The 21,711-nt window shown below is 42.3% G+C and overlaps 2 protein-coding genes across 2 annotated transcripts in view; both read left to right on the forward strand.

Annotated features, from left to right (window-relative positions):
• Positions 1–3,390, forward strand: part of LOC142767620 (angiotensin-converting enzyme-like) — a 240,802-nt gene extending 237,412 nt beyond the window's left edge. The window contains exon 14 of the mRNA XM_075869656.1: positions 3,140–3,390. Coding sequence (XP_075725771.1) covers positions 3,140–3,254 — 115 coding nt within the window. The 3' untranslated portion in view covers positions 3,255–3,390. The remainder of the gene's footprint in view (positions 1–3,139) is intronic.
• LOC142767858 (guanylate cyclase 32E-like) overlaps positions 1–21,711 on the forward strand; it is a 288,413-nt gene that overhangs the window by 104,652 nt on the left and 162,050 nt on the right. The window lies entirely within an intron of this gene.

Here is a 21,711-nt window from a genome sequence, read left to right on the forward strand (position 1 = left end):
CGGGTTCCATCTGTCCAATGTATTCCTGTTTGCACAACTCACAGCGAATTTTGTATACCACATTGGCTGAGTCAAAGTTAAAGTCGTCTTTAATTTTGCACACATAGTCTGAACAGAAGGCTTTGGCCGTATCGGTGGTCACCATGTGTGTGCACACCCTGCAACAAAGTTTTCCTGCAACAAAGCCCTGAATGTGGTCGGATTTGTGTGTATTTTCCCTGACCAGTAGGTCTCTCAGATTTTTATTTCTTCGGTAAGCCACCTTGCGTGGAGTCTGAAAAACGGCAGAGAAGCGATTACTCTGTTTAAGTATGTTAAGTGGCGGCTTCGTGTAGAGTTCACCCGAGAGAACTTGTGCCGTTTCACTAGCATTCTCCAAAGAAGGCTGATTTGATTGATTGATATGTGGGGTTTAACGTCCCAAAACCTCCATATGATATTGAGAGACGCCGTAGAGGAAGGCTCCGGAAATTTCGACCATTTGGGGTTCTTCAACGTGCACCCAAATATGAGCACACGGGCCTACAACATTTTCGCCTCCATCGGAAATGCAGCCGCCGCAGCCGGGATTCGAGCCCGAGACCTGCGGGTCAGCAGCCGAGTAATTTAGCCAGTAGACCGGCGCAACGGGGCTCCTAAGAAGGCTGGACCACCAGCCGAAACTGTTAGGATCAAATAAGTAAATAAATAATTATTTTGTTTCCCACGTTGCACTACTCTCAAAGTTTATATTTCTTATTATGGAAGCCAAAAGAAGCTCTGTTCATATATATATATATATATATATATATATATATATATATATATATATATATATATACCGAAACATCTTATCTAGGAAAGGAATTAAGTGAATAGTTCACACTTTACGACAAGACGGGAGTGCAGGAACCAATATTGTTCGGCAGAATAAAAGGTAGGTCTCATAAATAAGTTTAATATTGAGGTAACACGAAAAGCCATAGCTGTGTGTGAAAAGTGATTATCCCAGCATTGACGTAGTTGAAGTAAACACGGAGTTGTCAGGCTTGTTGATGCGAACAACCCGGTGGTTTTAAGAAAGAAGCTTAAAAACATTGGCTCCATATCTGCATGTTTTACTGTAAATGTAGTAGATAGACGATAGTCTTGCATCTGCAGAGAGTGAAAGAGTGAATAAAACGTTTGTTTGATGTTCTGGGAGAGAAAATTTGTGAGTTGTATTCTGGAAGCGCTGTGTTAGAGAGTCTCGATGTGTGCAGTGAAGGCGAACGAGCGCATTGAGGCACGTTAGACACGAGCGCTATCTGGCAGTCATCTTCGAGAACGAAGGAAGGCTTACGCACAGGTATTGGAGGCGATAAAGTGTAGAACGCAAAGCGAAGGGCAGGTGCCACCACCATGTCGTCTTTGCAAAACGTTGGCAACACTTGCCTTTTTGAGCATTGCGTTGCACAGTGAGCGCAGCGCGATAAATGCTACGGTCCTTATAATTACTTATGTTTGCCTTCTATAGTACAATGACACACATACAAAACATCGACGTGTTGTTATGGTGCCTCAGATAGACGGAATGGTTGCTTTTTAATCGGCAATCGCAGATGCATCAGCGTTGAAACTTGATGAATATTGGTGGGCGCTGCGAATGGGGTTTGCCGTTTGGGGTATCATTTTGTGGCGTTTGGGGTATCGCTGTGGCGGACAAACAGACAATTGTACAGACAGACAGAAAGACAGCTTAAAATATTTGCGTCGAAGTACCTCAAGAAAGAATATCGTCTTTGATAATCTAAACGGCAATCGAACCCATTTGAGCACCAGCATTGCTACTGTTTGGGGCGGCAGGAAAGCAATATTAAAACGAACACTGCCACGTTGTGAGCGCTGTGTTAGAATGCGCTCGAAGAACTCTCTAGCTTTTCATAGCTTAGAGGACCTAAAGAGCATTGAAAAAGAAAGGAAAATGTTAAAGAAGTTGAACTTATAAAGTTTCCAATTTTTGGCATTATGAATTCATGACCGACTGCTTAACGCTATCATAGAATTACGAGAACTCATCTGCCATTGCTATCTTATCAACAAGGGGGTTCATAAAGTTTAGCCGAGATCTCAAACACCGCGGAATAAGCCATAGAGAAACTTATTTGGTGACTCGTGAACAGAAAGAATGCGATAGCGGTGCTGGTTATAGAGAAAATAACTTGAAGCTGTCTTGTATTTAATTTTGAAGCAAGACCTTGATCCCAGCATGTGAAAGAATGCGGTGGGCCGGCACTCTGTTACATAGATGTAACCTTAATAAAAACCAGTAGATAATGAATTCAAGAAAGTTGTAGTTGAAGATAGCTGTAAATTTTAAGTGTAGTACAGCGAGTTGGATATAGATGTGAATAATGTAAAGAGGACGAAAAGACATCTTACTTCCGGAAGGCACCAAGCCTTCAAGCTTCAGGTTAAGCGCCTGATGCTGTCTTCTGCTGTCGTCTGCTGAAAAAAAAAAAACAACGAACACTCAAAATGACGTCGTATTATTCATAGGATGATATAGTTGCATATTAGATGTATAGTGAAGGGAACGAGAAATGATAACACAGATTATTATGCGGCTTGAATAACAGCGGTAACCTCTATAAACGGATCGAATCACCTAGAGAAAGTCAAAATGTCATTTGAGTTTGGTAGGACCAGCTGTTTCAAGCAGAGTTCACAATATTAGGGTATTATTGAAAGTGACCAAAATGAAGCCAGTGGTTATGCTAACGCAGCAGGTAATCTTTCGAAACGCTTATCATTGCAGCCTTCAGTACATGCACTTTTTTATATTTGCAACGGAAGTGTCGCAGTGATAAGATTGAACTTATTTTTCATTCTTGTTACTTTGGCCAGTAAAATGAATACTTCATTCACTACGCAGTACTATAATGAAAAATAGACGCGGGAATAAAACATTGACAAACACTACTCAGCAAAAGGCAAAATAATTCTTCAGTGAACGAAGATTGAGTAGAAAGTAGGTCATATACACTGCCAAGAAGAAACTCTTAGGCGACGTGCTTAGCTATGCATCATAGTTTCTAGGTTTCATATAAAATGTTTTCCAGCTTTACAGTTGTCGGATTCACTTGAAGTTTTTAAATGAGAGTCTTGCATACCATTCCAGAACCTTGTCAACGACTACTCAATATGCTAGCAATGAGCATATGACCCACATCGTCGCAAAGACACTTGTCCGTTTCTCAGTTGTTCAAACACTTCAACTACATTCAAGAGCGTGAGAGCTGCTTCAAAGACAGTTTCAAGGAAATCAAGTACAATCAGAGCCTAGTGAATGGAATCTTCCGAAGATGTTCTACAAACGAGGAGTTCTTGGCAAATAGTTACATCTGAAATAAATTTCAACTATTCGGAAAACACTGGAGTTTTTCAATGGCCTATGAATGTGGAGCACACAGAAACACACGGTAGTGAGGAGTCAATATTTGTCACGAACGCTACTCACCATAAACATGAAATTAGGTCATGTACGCTGAGTCCTTATTCGCCTTGTCGAGTGAGTTGGCAGTGCTGATATTATGCTTGTCAGAGTCGACGTAAAAGTTAGTACAGCCCTCTTTTTTTTTTCTTTCGACCGAAGTACTGAGAAAAAGCAACAGGGCCAATTCTGGTGTTTTTGCTAGTGTGATAAAGGCAGAACAAGTATGACCTAACCATAAAGGCTTAAAACGCGTCCTATGCGACTGGTTTTGTCAGAGCGACGTCGACATACTCTCGATGCAGTGTTTCATTTGAAACGCGGCTTGCGCTTGAAGCTGCGGTACAATCTTAGACCTTGCCGAGACCACAGTGGTGAGATGCGCAACACAAAAGCGCTGCTGGTATTGTGGAGGACCACCGACATAGCAAAACTTCGACGTTGTGAATCACTTGTTAATGTGCGTGTGTCAGTTAACTCACTTATTAGTGTGATGTATATGTGATCTTTGAATATATCAAAGAAACAGGAGTTGCAAGGAGCAAGCCAAGCGATAGACACTGCTATCTTCAAAACGAATTTCAGTGAAGACTGCATATATATATATATATATATATATATATATATATATATATATATATATATATATCATTCCTGATGAAGGCCAGACTCTAGGCCGAAACGTCGAAATAAACCACGTTGTGACCGCTCACGGAGGATCTACTAGACTATATATATATATATATATATATATATATATATATATATATATATATATATATATATATATATATATATATATATATATATATATATGTATATGTATATGTATATATATATATATATATATCATGCCAGGTTTAAGATTAGAGGATGTTTGACCTTCGCCTTCTGAACTGACAGCCTGCTGAGGTTCTCGGTGCGTGCCTGAACCTCAACCGCTTCGTTAGAAAACAAATGGCCACCTATCGAAAGCAGAACTGTTGAATTGTTAAGTGCTCTCTCCGCCATCATTATTCCGTTCGCGAATCAGTAAAGGGCCAACTACGTGTCTGTAGGGCAGCACGCGGACCTACGCAGCTGTTTACTTCGTTTATGGTTCTGCGACTGATGATGATTATGTATGCCTCCGCTCTTATCCCGATTTTTTTCTTTTTTTTATGTGTTCACGATCCCGCGATGCGTGGTGGGGCTTCTCGATCGCCTCCCGGATTTCCTTGTTCCCCCAATTTTTTCGCTTTCTCTTTCCCTTTCAGCTAATAGTTTCAAATGGGTGGGCTTCTGAAACGCACCACGCATTGCTCAGTTTCCATTGACTGGCGGCTGGCGCAATGCTACGCTTCTGCCATTTAAAGCACGATGCCATAAGGAGGCAGTCTTCGTCCACTGCCTCAAATTCATATAGTCGTTTTTCTTACAACGCAGTTTCATAACATATTGTGGTAGAACACCTGATTTCTACGAAAACGGCTTGGATTCTATCCTGTAGCTTAGCCATAAATTTTTAATAGTTATTTTATTCGCATCTTGATTTTTCGGTCATGAACAAGATGATTTTTTCGCGCACGACCACTAACGCCCACGCAGACGCCGGAATGTCTCCGAAACGAGCTCTTTAGCGCACTTGCGGTAATATACTGTCGCCCGTACATGCGGTATTTTTATGACAAGTGGCCGTAAAAAATTTATTGGATGGTGAGACTTATCCTTCAAATTACTTGGCTGTATTTTGTTGTTAGCAGCATCCTGAAGGAACTATGTTACATACGTCAAGAAAAGGTCAAAAGCGTACCCTTTTGCAGTTTTAAGGCTGACAGGTTTCCATATTGTTGGACATGTATGTCAGAAAATGTCTTCGAGTAATGAAGCGACAAGGTCGTGCTTGCATGAGTTAGAGCTTATAAATCTGCGCCAGCCTGTCATATTAAACTCGCTGCCCCTCCCTATTACCCCCCTTCCTTCAAAAAGAGACAGGCTCATCTAGAACAACGAATTAAGTGGTAAAGTTCTATATGTCTTTCTGAAAGTTCAAACGCTGCTTCCTTGTAGCTGCTTCTAGAGAAGGCTATACAATATGCTGAAAATTTGAGTATGACACGTCAATGTCCCAACCAAAAAATTAAACCTTCAGCAATTTGAACTGCTTGGAAGTATTTTCGATGCGACCGAAAATGCTGCAGGCCTGGGTGCTCAAATTTGGGTGCACGTTAAAGAACCCCAAGTGGTCGAATTTCCGGAGCCCTCCACTACGGCGTCTCTCGCAATCATATGGTGATTTTTGAGACGTTAAGCCCCACATAACAATGTTTTCCAATACTTCTACTTGTTTCATTCTTTTAAACTATACCAGAACAGCAAGAGTTAGTGCATTGAAATTTACAGCTGCCTTTTTTTTTCTCTTGGTCATCACACCCTGAATTCTTCCATCTGTGCGTTTTAGGAGAGAAGCTCCGTAGCCGATGTCTTTTGACGCCGGCATTGTTGTAGCTTCCCGTCTGTTAAAAACACAGTTGCTATAAGAGGCGTACATTAAGCGTTCTTATCGCGCATGTAAGGGTTTTTCTTAGTTCTGCTGTCCTCGCCACGTGCGCAAATGTACCAAGTCATTTCTTGCCCTTACCTCCATGATATATCTCTTCACCTTCCGCTTTTTGTTCTCTTGAGCTAACGTCCGCATTTACTGTCTTCCCAACTTCCCAAGAGTAGACTAGAAATAAAATGGTTTTCGGAAGGGCGCGATGGACGTATCGTTTATGATGTAGTGAAAAAAACCCAAAACCACAGTTATTCAATTTGGTCACAACACCATCAGCGTGCGCCCCCATGGTTATAGACATATTTCGCAAATATTACCTCATCCTTACCCAAAGCAACATACTATAAAAGCCGTCTTTCTGAGCCCTCTAGAGTCTTGTACAGACGCTCGAAAAACATTGGTGACAGCCATCATTATCAACATCATCATCATCGTCATCATTATCTTCAGCTTGACTACACCTACTGCACGGCAAGGTGCTCTCCCATGTTCCACCTACATATTCGACCTTGTCCTTTTTGCTGCCCGGTGATACCTTTGAACTCTTTGATCTCGTCTCACTAAAGATTCTGTCTCCCCTTCCTGTGTTTTCCTTCTCTAGGAATCGAGTCAGATACTCTTAAAAACCAGCCGTTAAGATGCCTATAACGTGCTACGTGCCAGGTACATGTCTATTTCTTCTTCTTCATTTCAACTATGATACCTCTAACCCCGGTTTTTTGCCGTACCCACTCTGCCCTCTTCTTGTTTTCCTAGGGTTACACCTATCATTTTCTTTTTCATCGCTCGCTGCGTCATCTTCAATTCAAGTTCAACCCTATTTGCCGGCCACCACGTTTTTATATCCGTAAGTAAGTACCCATAAGATGTAGCTGTTGTTTACCTTCCTCTTGAAGATTGATGATAAATTACCATTCCTGATTTCAGAATTCTCGCCGAATGTAATCCATCCCATTCTTATTCTTGTAGCTATTTAGTTTTCATTGTTTGACTCGGTGATTACTACGTGCCCTAAGTAGTATCCCTTTGCAGCTTCCAGTGCCTCGCCACTTATCACAAGGCACTGTTCCCGGCCAGGAAGGCTGAACATTACTGTAGTTTTATGCGTATTAATTTTGTGACCTTTTGTTTTGTTTCCCGCGTCACTTCAGTAATCCAGATCAGTAACTCGTGCACTGATTTATTTATCAACGCAATGTCGTGAGCGAATCACAGATTATCAAGATATTCTCCATTAACTCTTATCCTTAACTCCTCCCAGTCCTGGGTCCTGCTTACTTCCTGTAAACATGCGGTGTCCAATAGCAATGAAGAGATCGTGTCTCCCTGGCTTACACACTTCTTTATTGCGCGTCCGTCACTTTTTTTCTTGAGGACTATGGGGACGGTGGTACACTGTGAATTTCTTTATATATGCTTCGTCGATGCCCTGATTCCACGCCTTCCAGAGCTGCTGATATCTCAACCGAATCAAATGCCTTCTCGTAATCTCAGACGGCTGTGTCGAAAGGTTGCTTGTATTCCGCGCATATCTCCATAACCTGATGATAGTAGGAATATGGTCTTATGTTGAGTAGCCTGTACGAAATTCCGTTTGGTCATTTGATTGATGGAACTCTACGGTCGTCTTAGTTCTCATGGATTAACTTGATGTTGGGATTCTTCCAAGATTGTGCTACCCTCCTCACAAAGAGACACTTCCATTCAGAGTGACCAGCTTTTGTAGCGCACTCTATCCACCATCTTTCAGCAGGTCTGATGTTACTTTTTCGTCGCCAGCGGCTTTGCATCTTTGCGTTCCTTCGAAGGCTTTAAGGTTTTCCATGTGTACAGTATACTGTGTCTTTACCTCGCTTATTGCTGATGGTATGTCTTCATAGAGGCATTCAACCAAATGATCATCATGGCTCGATGTAGGCACGTAGGCCTTTATTACCTTCAGTTTGTATTATTAGGCTTACATACGATATTTCCCACACTCTCACTAATGCCATATGGTGTATATGGTGTATATGTTGCCCATTATATCTTTAGGGATTAGATACTCCACACCTAGTTATTTTCCGTCAACTAAGCCACGACAGCAAAGGATGTAGCCGTTCATCGAAGGTGTACAAGACTCCTATATCCTCCTAACTTCGCTGAGCTCTATCACCTCCCCTTCAACACCCTCCAGTTTTTCTAATGGTAGAGCAAAACTCGCCTCACAAGATAACGTTGTAGAGTTAAACCTAGTCAAGTTTATAATCCACTGGCGGCTTCTCTTCCCGAGATAATTAGCACCCTCCACTGGATGGATGGATGGATGGATGGATGGATGGATGGATGGATGGATGGATGGATGGATGGATGGACGGATGGATGGATATGGCTGTACCCTTTAGATCGGGCGGTGGCTAGCGCCACCAAGCCGTAATACTAAATGAACCAAAACCTAGATTTATTTTTTTTCTTTAAAAAGCGAGTTTGAAGACTCGTACTTTACAGTGAAGAGTTTCATTTTCATTCGTGCCTTGACTTTAGCCACCAATCAGATAACCTCTATCTAGGTAATTCTACCCGCTTAATGTCTATTTTGCCCTCACTGTCCCAAAACCCCAGTGCTTTGAAAAACTCTGCGCCATCAACCTGAACTACAGGGTGAAGCCCTTTACAGAACATTATCAAGTCTTCGGCAGTTTCTTCTTCCTCTCCACACGCGCTGCATACTGTGTCTACCCCTTCGTATTTGGCCCGATATGTCTTGGTTCGCAGTTCTCCCGTCCTGGCCTTAAACAGTAGAGAACAATCCCGAGTATTATCATAGATCCTTTCCTTGGCAATTTCCTGCTTAAAAGTTCGATAGATCTCTGGTGCGGACTTCTTCATCATGCCTATTTTCCACATGTCAGTCTCCGTTTCCTTCACTTTCTTCTTAACCGATAGTTTTTTTTGGTTTGGCCACATGCTGTTTACTAAGTATTTACCACTCCATTTCCTGGTTCACTTCCTCCATTTTGTATCGACATTCTTCATGTACAAATAGCTCAAAACCTTCCTAGCCCAACTCCCTCCCCCATTTCTCTCAATCGCTTCTCAAATTTTATCTTCCTGGTAGCTTCCCTGCCCTCGTCCATCCCATATCACCTTGTACTCCCTGATTTGGTGTATTCCCGTGAGCTCCTAAGGCAAGCCTACCTATTCCACGTTGCTTAATTTCTAATCTTGCTTGAACTTCTGATCTCATGCACAAGACCGCATCGCCGAACGTCAGCCCAGGAACCATGACCCCTTTCCATATTCCTCTCACAACGTCATACCTATTGTAATTCTACAGTGCCCTATTTTTCATCACTGCTGCATTCCTGTTACCTTTAGTCGTCACGTATATTTCGTGTTCTCTCAGGTACTCGGTCCCATTGCTTATCCATACGCCCAGATATTTGTATTTATCTGTTATCTCTAGCGTGACCTCCTGTATTCTAAGCTCACTACCTTTGTTGTCATTGAAAATCATGACTGCTGATTTTTCCTTACTGAATCTAAAATCTTACCTATCTCCCTCACTTCCGCAGATGTCCCACAATCTCTGCAAATCTTCCTTGTTCTTGGCCGTTAGCACTATATCATCTGCGTACCTTAATGCTGGTAGTGCCTGATCAATAAGGTTTCCTTGTTTGACTAAAGAGAGGTTGAAGCCCAGTCCACTTCCCTCTAATTTTGGCCTCTAATCCTTGTAAATACATCATGAATAGCAAAGGTGACAGGGGACACCCCGCCTAAGCCCCCTTTTTACCTTTGCAGACTTGGATACCTGTTTTTCTCACTTCACAACTACCTTGTTACCTTTGTAAATATCCTTTAAAAGATTAGTGACTACATGTTCTATGCGTAGTGTGTCCAGTATTCCCCACAATTCCTCTTGAACCACGCTATCGTACGCTCCCTTGATATCCAAAAATGCTAGCCACAGGGGCCTGTGCTCCTTTTCTGCTATAACGATGCACTGCATCAGTGAAAACAGATTGTCTTCCAACCTCCTGTGTTTCCGAAACCCATTCTGCAGTTCCCCCAGCACCCCCTCATCCTCTATCCATGACTGCAGTCTTTCCTTTATAATCTGCATCGCCAGCCTGTAGACCACTGATGTCACTGTTATAGGACGGTAGTTGTTTATGTCAGCTTTGTCCCCCTGTCCTTTATAGATCATGCTCATCCTGCTAAGTTTCCATCCATCGGGAACTTCACCATCGATTATTATTTTGCTCACTGCCTCTCTCAAAGCCTGCCTAGACTTCGGACCTAATGCCTTTATCAGCATAATTGGAATGCAATCTGGGCCTGTTGATGTACTAATAGGAACCCTTTTCTCAGCCCTTTCCCACTGTCGTTGTGAAAATGGAGCCATTGCACCACTTGATTCGTCCTTGTCTATTGTGGTGCATAAAGTACTTCTTTGTTGAAATTTTTCTGTCAGCCTTGTTCTTATATATTCAAAAGCTTCGTCCCCTTCTAGCCTAGCACCTTGGGCTGTAGTTATAAAACTCTGCTCTAGGCTCCTCTCATTTCTTAGGGAGTTTAGATGGTTCCGAAATTTCGCAGCTGCCTTTCTATCTTTTTTATGTACTTCTGCCAGCCACGGAGCTCCCTTTCTTCTAATTTTTTCTTTGATCAGAAGGGATGCATCCCTTCTACAGTTTAGAAAGGTTTCCCATTTTCTTTCAACATCATCTGTCGGTTCACCCTGCTGCTTAGCATGTCTGTGTTCCCTAGAGGCTTCCTGACGTTTTGCTATGGCTCTCTTAACTTCCTCATCCCACCAACTTTTGGGTTTGTGTCTTCTTTTCCGGGGTGACTTGTCACGCGTCTTAGCAAGCTCTGGCTCAAAGAGTCTAATTAGATTTATGTATGTCCACACTGTCTTATTATTCTTCGTGATTATTTTCTCAATTTGGTTAGTGGCTATTTCAATTTGCCTTTCTGGATAAAAATTTTTCCTGTAGTTGCTCATCTTGTCTCCTTCCCACTTTCACTGCTCTTCCAAAACTTAGCTCGATACGTTTGTGATCACTACCCAGACTTCTGGAGCCACCTTTATCCATTTGCATTCCTCTGAGCTTATCATACATCCTATGTGACATCAGTGCATAAACTATTGTCGACTGCAGCCTTCCTTCCTCCCATGTTATTTGCCCTTCACACTTCTCGGTACTGTTGCAAATGATCAAATCAAGCCTTTCACACATATCCATGATCATTTTGCCTGTCGGGTCGGTATACCCATCTATATCTTCTATGTGCGCATTAATGTCTCCTAGTATAATGAACTCGCACTCTCTTCCTAACTCCTGAATGTCCTTTGATATACACTCTACCATTGCCTGGTTTTCCTCTCTGGCCTTTGCTCCCGTCCACAAGTACACGAAACCAAGGAGTGTCATTTGACCTGCCACTTTTTCTTTTAGCCGTAAATGTTCCTTGGACTCCCTCTTGACTCTTTGCCAGTCTGTACTTTTATGAATGAATGCCTTAATACCACCCCACTTTCTGCTGCCTTCTGTTCTAATACAATATTCCCACGCGTAGTCCGGATTGTTCGGAGGTTGTTCCATGCCCCTGAGATGTGTTTCTACAAAACCGTATACCATCGGCCTCTCTTCTCTCAGCTACTCTTCTATCTCTTCCCACTTCAGCCTGTTCCTACCACTCTGCATGTTAATATACCCTATGTCTGAATTGGCTCGGCGCTCGTGGCTACGTCTATTTATGCCCCGGACTCTACCTATCTTAGATATTGGTGCCACTTTGGAATCGTATCTGTCCATACCACCTGTCAAAGAGTCTCCCTGGTTGTTTTCCTCGTTACTAGCTGTCCTGCACCCCGAAGGGCTCGCTTGCCCCGCAAAAAAGCTACTGCGCGTCCTGCAAGTCGCCAACCCACCTACTGACCTAGCCGCCCATTAAAGTGAATTCTGTCTCATTGAAAACCACTCCACCTATGCACCTCTCTGTTTATTTCTTCCACCTCAAAGTCTTTCTCTCGACTCATCCGTCATATCTCTTGGTTTGCGTTGACAACCGCTCTTTGCGGGTTGCTATCACGCACCGGTACCTCCGGTATCGTGCATATCACTAGCTGTACCTTAGGAGAAGTGGCGCGCCTGTCATCGACGCCTTTCGCCAGTGTGGTTGCTAGTCCTGCTGTATCTTCATTTAAGACATCGTTTACACCACCTGAAATTATCACGAGAGTTTGTCTGTATCAGCTGTAGTTTTGAGTTTTGCGCTCGCTTGCCTCATGACTGCTTCAAGCTTGCGTCCTGGGAACGCCCCTACTGCAACCCTCTTGTCACCTCTTACCCTCTCTTTGATGGCTTCTGTGCATCGATTTAAATTCGAGTCCCCGGCGATTATCACATGCTGTGACTTTTCAGCTGGAGCGCCCTGCACCTGGGGGCTACTTGCACCTGTGACGACGGCTGCTTTGTCCCCTCCCAGCCCCACCACTACATCGCTGAAGCTGGGCCTTGCGACTATTGAATCGGCTGATCTGTTTTTTCCAAACTTGTTTGCTCTTCTTTCTCCACCGTTCGGTTGCCGGTTCCCTACTGTTCTCTCCGTAGGCCACTTCTTTGTTCAGCTTCGCTAGTGCTTCCTCAGCGGACTTCAGTCTTTCTCCCATTGCCCTCGTTTTCTCTTGCTCTGTCGCCAACGCAGACTCGAGCTTGGCGATTCTCATCAGCAGTTCACTTTGGGCAACCATCAATTTCTTCATTTATTTCCTCGACCTCACATTGCCTAAACTTCGCGTCAGCCTCTTCTCCATCCGCTTTTACGCTTGGGTCCACTTTCGAACCCACTCCACACCCTGAACACTTTACAGTCTTTTTAACCATGTCTTTCTGACACCAATTGTCCCTATACTCGATAATTACTAAACTGGAGCCCTGCACTAAGAAAAAAAGAAATTCTACGTTCTACTACAAAAATTTGCGTGTTCAATGTACGCGCACCTCCCCCACGGGGTGACAAAAGAACAAAACCAAAAAATTCAAACACACACACCCGCACTAACTAATAAATACCTGGTCACTGGCCCCCGAAAGAGCCGTACCATAAAATAAGTGCTACGAAGATTTCAACCGCTGCCTTATAAATATAAAGACAAGCTCAAAACATGCAAAAACACTTATCTGCGCAGTCGACCCGCAGCGCTCAAAAAACACGTCCATCCACCGTGACAGCCCGAACTGAACTGCGTCGCAGGTCTGACCGCCCCCTAGGTCAGTTGTTTCGCACCCGCTGGGGATTGAGGGCCGGGGGTTAATTGTTGTACTCATGTGTGGGAGGTAGTGGCCAGGTACTGCACCAGGGTGGTAAATCGTGTTCTGGTGAGAAAATGCATAACCGGCTGCGTTCGTCAGTCGGGCCGCACCCCAGGGACTATTGGCACTTCTGTTTACAACAGACTGCAAATGATTACTACTACATTTTCTCTTTGATTGCTTTAGAGAAAGCGGCAGGTTTGCCGCCTGAATGCTAGGTCGGTTGTCTTGTGCTGAACGTGGCCTAATACATATTTACCGGCCGAAAAAAGAAGACATACCCAAAAAGGAACTTACACACACTGAGGACTGTGTGTCGCTCGCTTCCACAGTGTTTTGTGTTTTTGCGCTGCTAAATATATATATATATATATATATATATATATATATATATATATATATATATATATATATATATATATATATATTGTCACTACCTATCCCGCATGAGTGCTCCCCTTGTGATGAAGACAAGCCCTGAATGTGAAGCATGGAGGATAAATTCTGGCACTACCTCTCCTGGCGCCGATAGACCAAAGTAAGTTATAGTGCTGCTTTAACGTAGGTGCTTTCTAAGCAATAGCTCAAGTACATATTTGTCCATTTGCTTATCACGCTACAAGAATATGACTTCGACTTGCGTCATCGTTCCGGGGTTTCGAATGACATCACCGATGCCATCTCCCGCAACATTCTCGTGCCATGAAAGTAAACAGGCAAATAAAAAAAAATTTGCCCGAGTACATATGCTCAATGCCCTCAAGAGGGCAAACACTTGGCGCCAAGCACTACCTGTAGGACGAGTGCAGATATAAACCCGATGTTTGCAATAAGCAATCATGCACGTACTGTACTACCTTGAGTGGAAGAAGGACGTCTTGGAACAACTATACCTTCTCTACGTTCCCAAATATTTTCGTACAGAAATACTAGAAACCGTTCGTGATGACTCAGATGAAGGGTAGATCGGCCAGTGACCCGCGCGCTCCACGAGCTACAGGAATATCACACACACACACACACACACACACACACACACACACAGCCATAAATATATATATATATATATATATATATATATATATATATATATATATATATATATATATATATATATATATATATATACATATATATATATATGTATATATATATATATAGTGGGAGTAATAATTGAATGGGCCAGTTAGTCTTCGTGAAGGTATGGGAGGTGGCACAACGGGAGCGTTGTCAACAAGGATAAATATATTTATTTCCCAACAGTTTCGGAAGGGGTCCTCCCTTCATCAGGGGATGAGTTATACTGACATGAACTTCCAAACTTCGTTGCTGCCGCGTCCCTCTCGCCTTGAAAGACGTTTGCGAGAGTGAGAGGGAACTAGGAAAAGGAAAAAAACAACAAAAAAGGGAGTAAAAAAGACGAAAAAAAGAAAGAAAAGAAAGAAAGTAAAAAAGAGGAAGAACCACTGTCAACACTGAGAACGAAGCCAACTGTCCGCCTACATCCACATACTGTTCATATCACATGTTGTTCAGTTCTTGACGTGTGTCGGGCCACCCAAGATTGTCGCCGCGGTGCCGGGAGGGTCCGTGACGGCGCGCGTAAAGAAAGGGGTTTCCCCGTAATGGGTCGTTCGGCGGGTGGCGGGCGGCGTGCGTAAAGGAAAGGTTTCTCGTTAATGGGTCGGCCGGCTATTTACCTTTAATCTTCGTCCGTTTCCCTTCAATGGTCATGAAGTGGTAGGCGAACGAAACACTTTGTATGTGCATGTGAAAAAAAAACAAGAAAGGACAGTGTACACGTACGAGTCAGTCAGAAAAAAGCATGGTCTGCAGCTATCAATCTTTGTCACCAATTTTCTCCTTGCTTACTTCTCGGAGGCAGTTGACTTTTCCGGGGTCCTCGTTGATGCCGGCTACTAATGTACGAAATTTGAAAATAAAATATGCCTCATGCTGTTCGCGCTCGCGTCTGTTTGAGAAACAGGACTGCAAAAGAGTTACGCTGATATTTTCAAAACTGTGGTTTGGCAGGCGCAGATGTCTAGATAAAGGTAGCTTCGGCAGTGAAGTGGCGTGGTACCGGTGATTATTGAACCGCAGCCGAAATGGCGTGTCTGTTTGGCCGATATATTCTTGTCCGCAGATGTTGCAATGTAGCATGTATATTACGTTACTGGAGTCACAATTAAGGCTTTCAGTTATGCAGAATTTGAAATCCGAGAAGTTCGCTTTGGATTCACGTGTTGTGACCATCTGTGGGCATACCTTGCATCGAGCTTTTCCGCAGGGATTGCACCCTGATTGAATTTTGGGGGTGTTTGTTTTTGCTCTGACAAGAATGTCCTTCAGATTTTTATCCCGGCGGTACACCACGTGAGATGGCTTCGCGAAAATAGAAGTTAGTCGTTTGCTTTGCCTGATTATGTTGAAATGGCGGGAAAGTATGTTGTTGATTCGTGGCGCTGATGAGGAGTAAGTTAGTACAAGGTTCGTTTGGGAAGTCGTTTTAGATACTCTGTTTGGTCCCTTAATTATATCATTCCTGTTCACGTTGCGAGCACGCAGTATGGCATCGTCAATAATGTCTTCAGGATAATTTTGTTTCAATGAGGAATGCTTTAGGTGTTCCGCGTGTCTGTCGAATTCCCGCATATCGGTGCATATTCTTCGGTACCGGTAGGCCTGAGAATATGGAATACCCGTTTTGCAATGCTTTGGGTGGCTGCTGTTGAAATGTAGATACATTTGACGGTCTGTAGGCTTTTTGTAAAGGTTTGTTGACAAGCGGTCATTTTCGACCGTGACGGTGACGTCCAAAAAGTTAATGCTAGTTTAGGAAATTTTGTGCGTGAATTTTATTGACGGGTGGCATTTGTTAAAATCCTCTATGAAGCGGAAAAGACTTCCCTCATCATGGTTCCATATCATAAAAATATCGTCTAAGTATCTTCTGTAGTAGAAAGGTTTCAAGGTGCGTCCCTCAATGAATGGGAATTCAAGTAAAGCCATAAAGGTGCTCGCGAAGTTTGGGGCCATTTTCGTGCCCATTGCAGTGCCACTGACCTGAAGGAAATGCTTGCCGTTGAACTCAAAATGGTTATAATTTAGTACAAGTTCAAGAAGTGTAAAAGTACATCGCCACTTACACTAGTTGATGAGTCAGATTTTACATAATCAGAAACCATAGCCGCTATTCCGTCATGGTGGGGTATGTTGGTGTACAGTGAGCAGACGTCCATGGTCACCAGAAAACTGCCACCTAGGATGTCGAGACTTGAAGTTTCGCAGATGAAGTGGTTTGTGTCCTTTGGGCAATAGGGAAAATTTGGGGGGATGTTTTTTATTAAGGAATTGATGAATTCTGATATATTTTCTGTTGATGTGCTGTTACTGGATACTATCGGACGTCCCGGATTACCTCGCCTTGTGTATTTTGGGGAGCAAGTAGAATCAACCGGGAACAGAATGGGCTGGTAACATTGCTTTCAAATTTTTGCCGGTAATTTTCTCGTCCCGGCGGAGATTGTTTAGGGTAACTTTTATCTCCCTTTCAAATTCGGGAGTCGGGTCCGTTGGAAGTTCTTTGTAGAATTTTGTGTCAGATAGCTGTCGTTCCCCTTCTTTTAAGTAGTCCGACGTGTTTAGAATTACTATGCAGCCCCCTTTATCAGCCGGTTTGATAGTAATTCCAGTGTTTTTTCGTAGTTCACCGAGTGCCCTTCGTTCTGACTTTGATATGTTGTTTCGAAATGGCCGATTTTTTTCATACGCTCTGATGATATCTTTTTGAACTGCTGATATATACATATCGAGGTGTTTGTCTCTCTGCTCACCCGGACACCATGATCTGTCACCACCAATCACTCTATTCTCGTCCGTACGGACGAGAATATATATATATATATATATATATATATATATATATATATATATATATATATATATATATATATATATGTATATATATATATATATATATATATATATATATATATATATATATATATTCAGCAGGAAGTTCAAGGGGTCTGGTACGTATAAAGAACACAAGCGAGTACACGTACGAAAGAGCAATACTTTTATGCCAACGTTTCAGCCGTGGCACGGCCTTCGTCAGGTTTCAGCCGTGGCACGGCCTTCGTCAGCCGTGGCACGGCCTTCCCTGACGAAGGCCGTGCCACGGCTGAAACGTTGGCATAAAAGTATTGCTCTTTCGTACGTGTACTCGCTTGTGTTCTTTATATATATATATATATATATATATATATATATTTATATATATATACCTTTCATAGTGACAGTGAGATTCGAAGAGGTTTTACAACACTATCAAGAAATTAAATGCTGTTCAGACTGTCGGTTCCTGCCTATATTCGCAACAGAGCACTCTAAATCTAAGCCCGAGGAACGTAGTACTGCCGAATAAAAAATAGTTACAGTGTTTCTACAAGGACAGACCCTCCTCACGCAAATGTGTTGTTCCAAAATCTAGCTTAAGTCTATACTTAAACTTGTGCAGGAAAAACGTTAGTGACCAATTCCATTGCCATTGAAAACTACGCTTAATATTTATTCTTGAAATATATAGCTGATAATATCAGTTCTCAAGCGGTAGAAAAAACCAAGTGAATTATATTTAGTTAACTTTGTATCTTACCCTTCCTTTCGCCTCTATTACCTGTAGAGATAAAATGTTGTGACGTAGTGTAATTTCACTGAAACAAAAAAATTCTAGTCATGCTGTTTTCTACGCTAATTGCTATTGATATTATAGGTATAAATTCTTTAATGCCGGTTTTTTAAATTGGTAACACATCCTAAATATGCTCTTGGCAGCGTGAATAAAAAATGAATAAAAATGACGCACGAAGACAGAAACGTCAAAATGCATGTTCTGATGTGTTTCAAATAACCTGGCTTATCGAGTACTCCTAATTCTTTTATTCCGAGTTTTGCTTAGTGTTCTTTTTCCTGAATTATCCGCCACTGTGTAGCTTACGTGTTGTGCTTTAAGAATCACCGTCAGAATTTTATCAATATTGATTGATTGATTGATTGATTGATTGAATAATGCCCCGCCATGGCGGTCTAGCAGATAAGGCACTCGGCTGCTGACCCGCAGGTCGTGAGATCGAATCCCGGCTTCGGCGACTGCATTTTCGATGAAGGTGAAGATGGTGTAGGCCTGTGTGTTCAAATTTGCGGGCACCTTAAAGAACCCCAGGCTGTCGAAATTTCTGGTGGCCTCCACTATAGCGTCTCTCAGAATGAAATGATGCTTTCGGGCCGTTACACCCCACATATCAATCAATCAAATCACTATATTGATGGATTGATTCATTGGCTGTTTGATCAATCGATCGACTGATTGATTAAGTAATCACTTCATTGAATAATTGAGTGATCGATTGATTGATTGTGCGATTGGCTGGGCGATTGAATAATTGATTGATTGATTAGTCAATTGATTGGATTATCAATTCATTGACTGATAGACCAATTGATTTATTGACTGATCGATTGATTGATTGATTGAACGATCTATTGTATTCTTGAACAGCAGATGCCTATCCTTTCGCAGCTCGAATTTGTGGGAGAACTAGTGTGTCTTCGTACGGAGACACACTAGTTGCCCTGCTCGCTCTTTATTCCGGAGTAGGAAAAACAGGAAGAACGCTTTACGGAGACACATCAGTTATGCTTCACAGATGCCATTGGCAACGAAAAAGCAAACATCTGCTGTTCAAAGAGGCAAACCCATGGGTTCACTAGACGTTTAAAGATGGTTGGTCATATATAGTCAACGATGATAAATTTGTAGTAGTCTTATCGGCTGCATAAAGGTTAAAAAATTTCTGATGGCGGCACGTACGCTAAATATTCAGTTTCCAATCATTTCGCAGAATACTGTGAGCGAACATTCGTGAATGGAACACTAGGGCGTTCACATTGCATTTATAGCTCAACGTGTTATAAATAATGCATTTTGTTTATACCGCAAGATATCCTACGGCAACTACCTCCTTTTATACACTTAATCACGATGCAGGAATTTACACCCGTGGTTTTCATTGTATGAAAAAAGTTTGTTTACTGTTCTGCTACGGGAACGTGCTGTTTCCGATACCAAGGCTTGGATTTTTTATTTTGAAAGGCTGCTCTTTGGCACAAAAAACATAAAAACGACACAGCTTTATCACACAGAAATAAACTAGTTACACTCATGCACGAAGTTCAACGAGGATCGGTGGAAAGGTCCCCTTGTCTATTCTTATTGAAACATTATTTTCGTAACGTTCCATTTGCTGGGCCGCAAGACTGTAACGGTGCATGCTGATACCTAACGTACTACAGGTACCAGGATAAATTACGTGGTTGTAGGTCTATATATTCTGCATGCTGCAGGGCTGCATGCCGCCGTTCCTAATTGTCACAATTACACCAGAAACGTGCTTTTAATGCCTGGATATGCACTGATTGTAGAATTATGAGTTCGCACTGTTGTTTTTGAGGGTTCGACCACCACCCATTCATAATAAAATGATATCCAGTATGCCTGCGCAGACTGTAAATTCTGCCATGTCAGGCTTTACAGCAGGAGGCTGCGGTTAACTGAAAGGCACCGTGTACTTTTACCAAACGATTGCAGTGCAGACTCAAGGATTCAACCATAGTGCTAAGATGTGTACATTATGTGGCTTACGGAAACACAAATTATTTTTTAGGAAAGAACGTCATAGAGAGGAATTACGAGTATCGCTTCTTGGTACTGACCACATTGAGTGCTGCGTCATTTCCTGTGTATGAGTGTGTGTGTCTAGATCTGCTCGGAAGAGGAAGAATAGAAAGAGATTTGTGTCATTCCAGACTCTGAAGACGATTGGCGAGCGAAGCTGTTCGGCGCATGCCACCTAGATGACACAGAATTTCAAACCGTAGCCGGTCCATCCACCCTGCCATTAATTCGGAAATGCCTGTTCCAAAAGTCTTTTTTTTAATTAGCGAATGCTTAGTGTATTTCAATGGTGTGATGAATTGGTCTACATCAGTATCACTATAATAAACCCTTGATGAAGCTTTTGTTTACGAGACGCGAAAAGATTCCAAATAGGCGTGATAGACACATAAATAAGGGATTCTCACTTAATCAGCAGTCAGTAAAATGGGACAGTGATATTAATATAATTAGAAAATTGCAAGAAATGCACATAGATCAATCAGGACTCAACATATGTTTAGGCATTCCCACATGCAAGTCTTTAGAGTTACGCAAATGTAGGCAAGGTCACTAAATTCAGAGGCGCGTGTTTAAAAATTTCGTAATATTATCACCAACATTTACGGTGTAATTGTATTGATGCAACAATGAATATTTAGTGAAAATGCACACGACCCGCAACAAGCGCAGCTATGTGCTGCTATGTGTGTCGTACGTTAGAAGCTTGGCACAGCTTGCTCGAGTACAACATGGGCGCTATTACCCCTGCATTATGCGTAGCGCTATAGTGTACATGCTAAAACAGGAGTAATGTGGGTGTGGGTAAGATTACCCGTGCTAATTATAGAAGTGGTGCTATCTATTATTGTTCTGGGATCTTGCATGAAGAGGCGTGTACATTCACACTGAGGAACAAATTTCATATACTTACCTGTTCAGGTAATAATTCTGCGAGACTAGAGACACTTAATTACAATGCTAGAGTAGAGACAATGAATAACATGTGCCCAATTGCATATCACAGTAAGCTGCCTATTATGACTACCGAGAGATAAATGGCTTATGCCTATCGAATGAGAGAAAAACTATATCGTGTATACCTTTCAGGGCTAACAACTTTTCCCCTATTCTCTTAACTATTTTAGGATAATTTTTAGGATAATTGATAAGTATGAGCTCGTCGAGTGCGCAAAGTGAGGGGAGGGGGGGGGGGGGGGGTTCCGGGCAATCGTGCTGACAAGAGAGCAGAAAAAAGACGCCCTGTCACAAGAGTGAAAAATCGTGACTCCAGTGACGTGTCGTCATTCATTCTGCATTCTCGTCACTACATTCGGCTTGAAAGTCTGCGTTTTAGGTGAGTGAAATCAGTTTTTAATTAGATGATTCTGCATATCTGTTACCGAAGCCTCTTGTTCAACTTAAATCCATGTCAAATTCAAGCAATAGCAAGAATGCTTGTGAAGAGAGTACTAATCATGGCATCTCTATGAGTGCGTCTTCGGGCATAGCGTTCGCTTAAAGGTCTATTGCAGTCGATAAATACCAGAAATGTCTGTGAAGAGAACGCTGTGCCGAGAATTTATATGAGTGGTCCCTGGAGTAGAGTGTATGTCCTCATGATGTCTGGTGATCTTTAGCATCATATACAGAACTAAAATAAAAAAGAACGCCTTGACAATGTTTCAAGAATTAAACCAGC

The sequence above is a fragment of the Rhipicephalus microplus genome, chromosome 7 (assembly GCF_043290135.1).
Source record: "Rhipicephalus microplus isolate Deutch F79 chromosome 7, USDA_Rmic, whole genome shotgun sequence".
In the NCBI taxonomy this organism is placed as follows: Eukaryota; Metazoa; Arthropoda; class Arachnida; order Ixodida; family Ixodidae; genus Rhipicephalus; species Rhipicephalus microplus.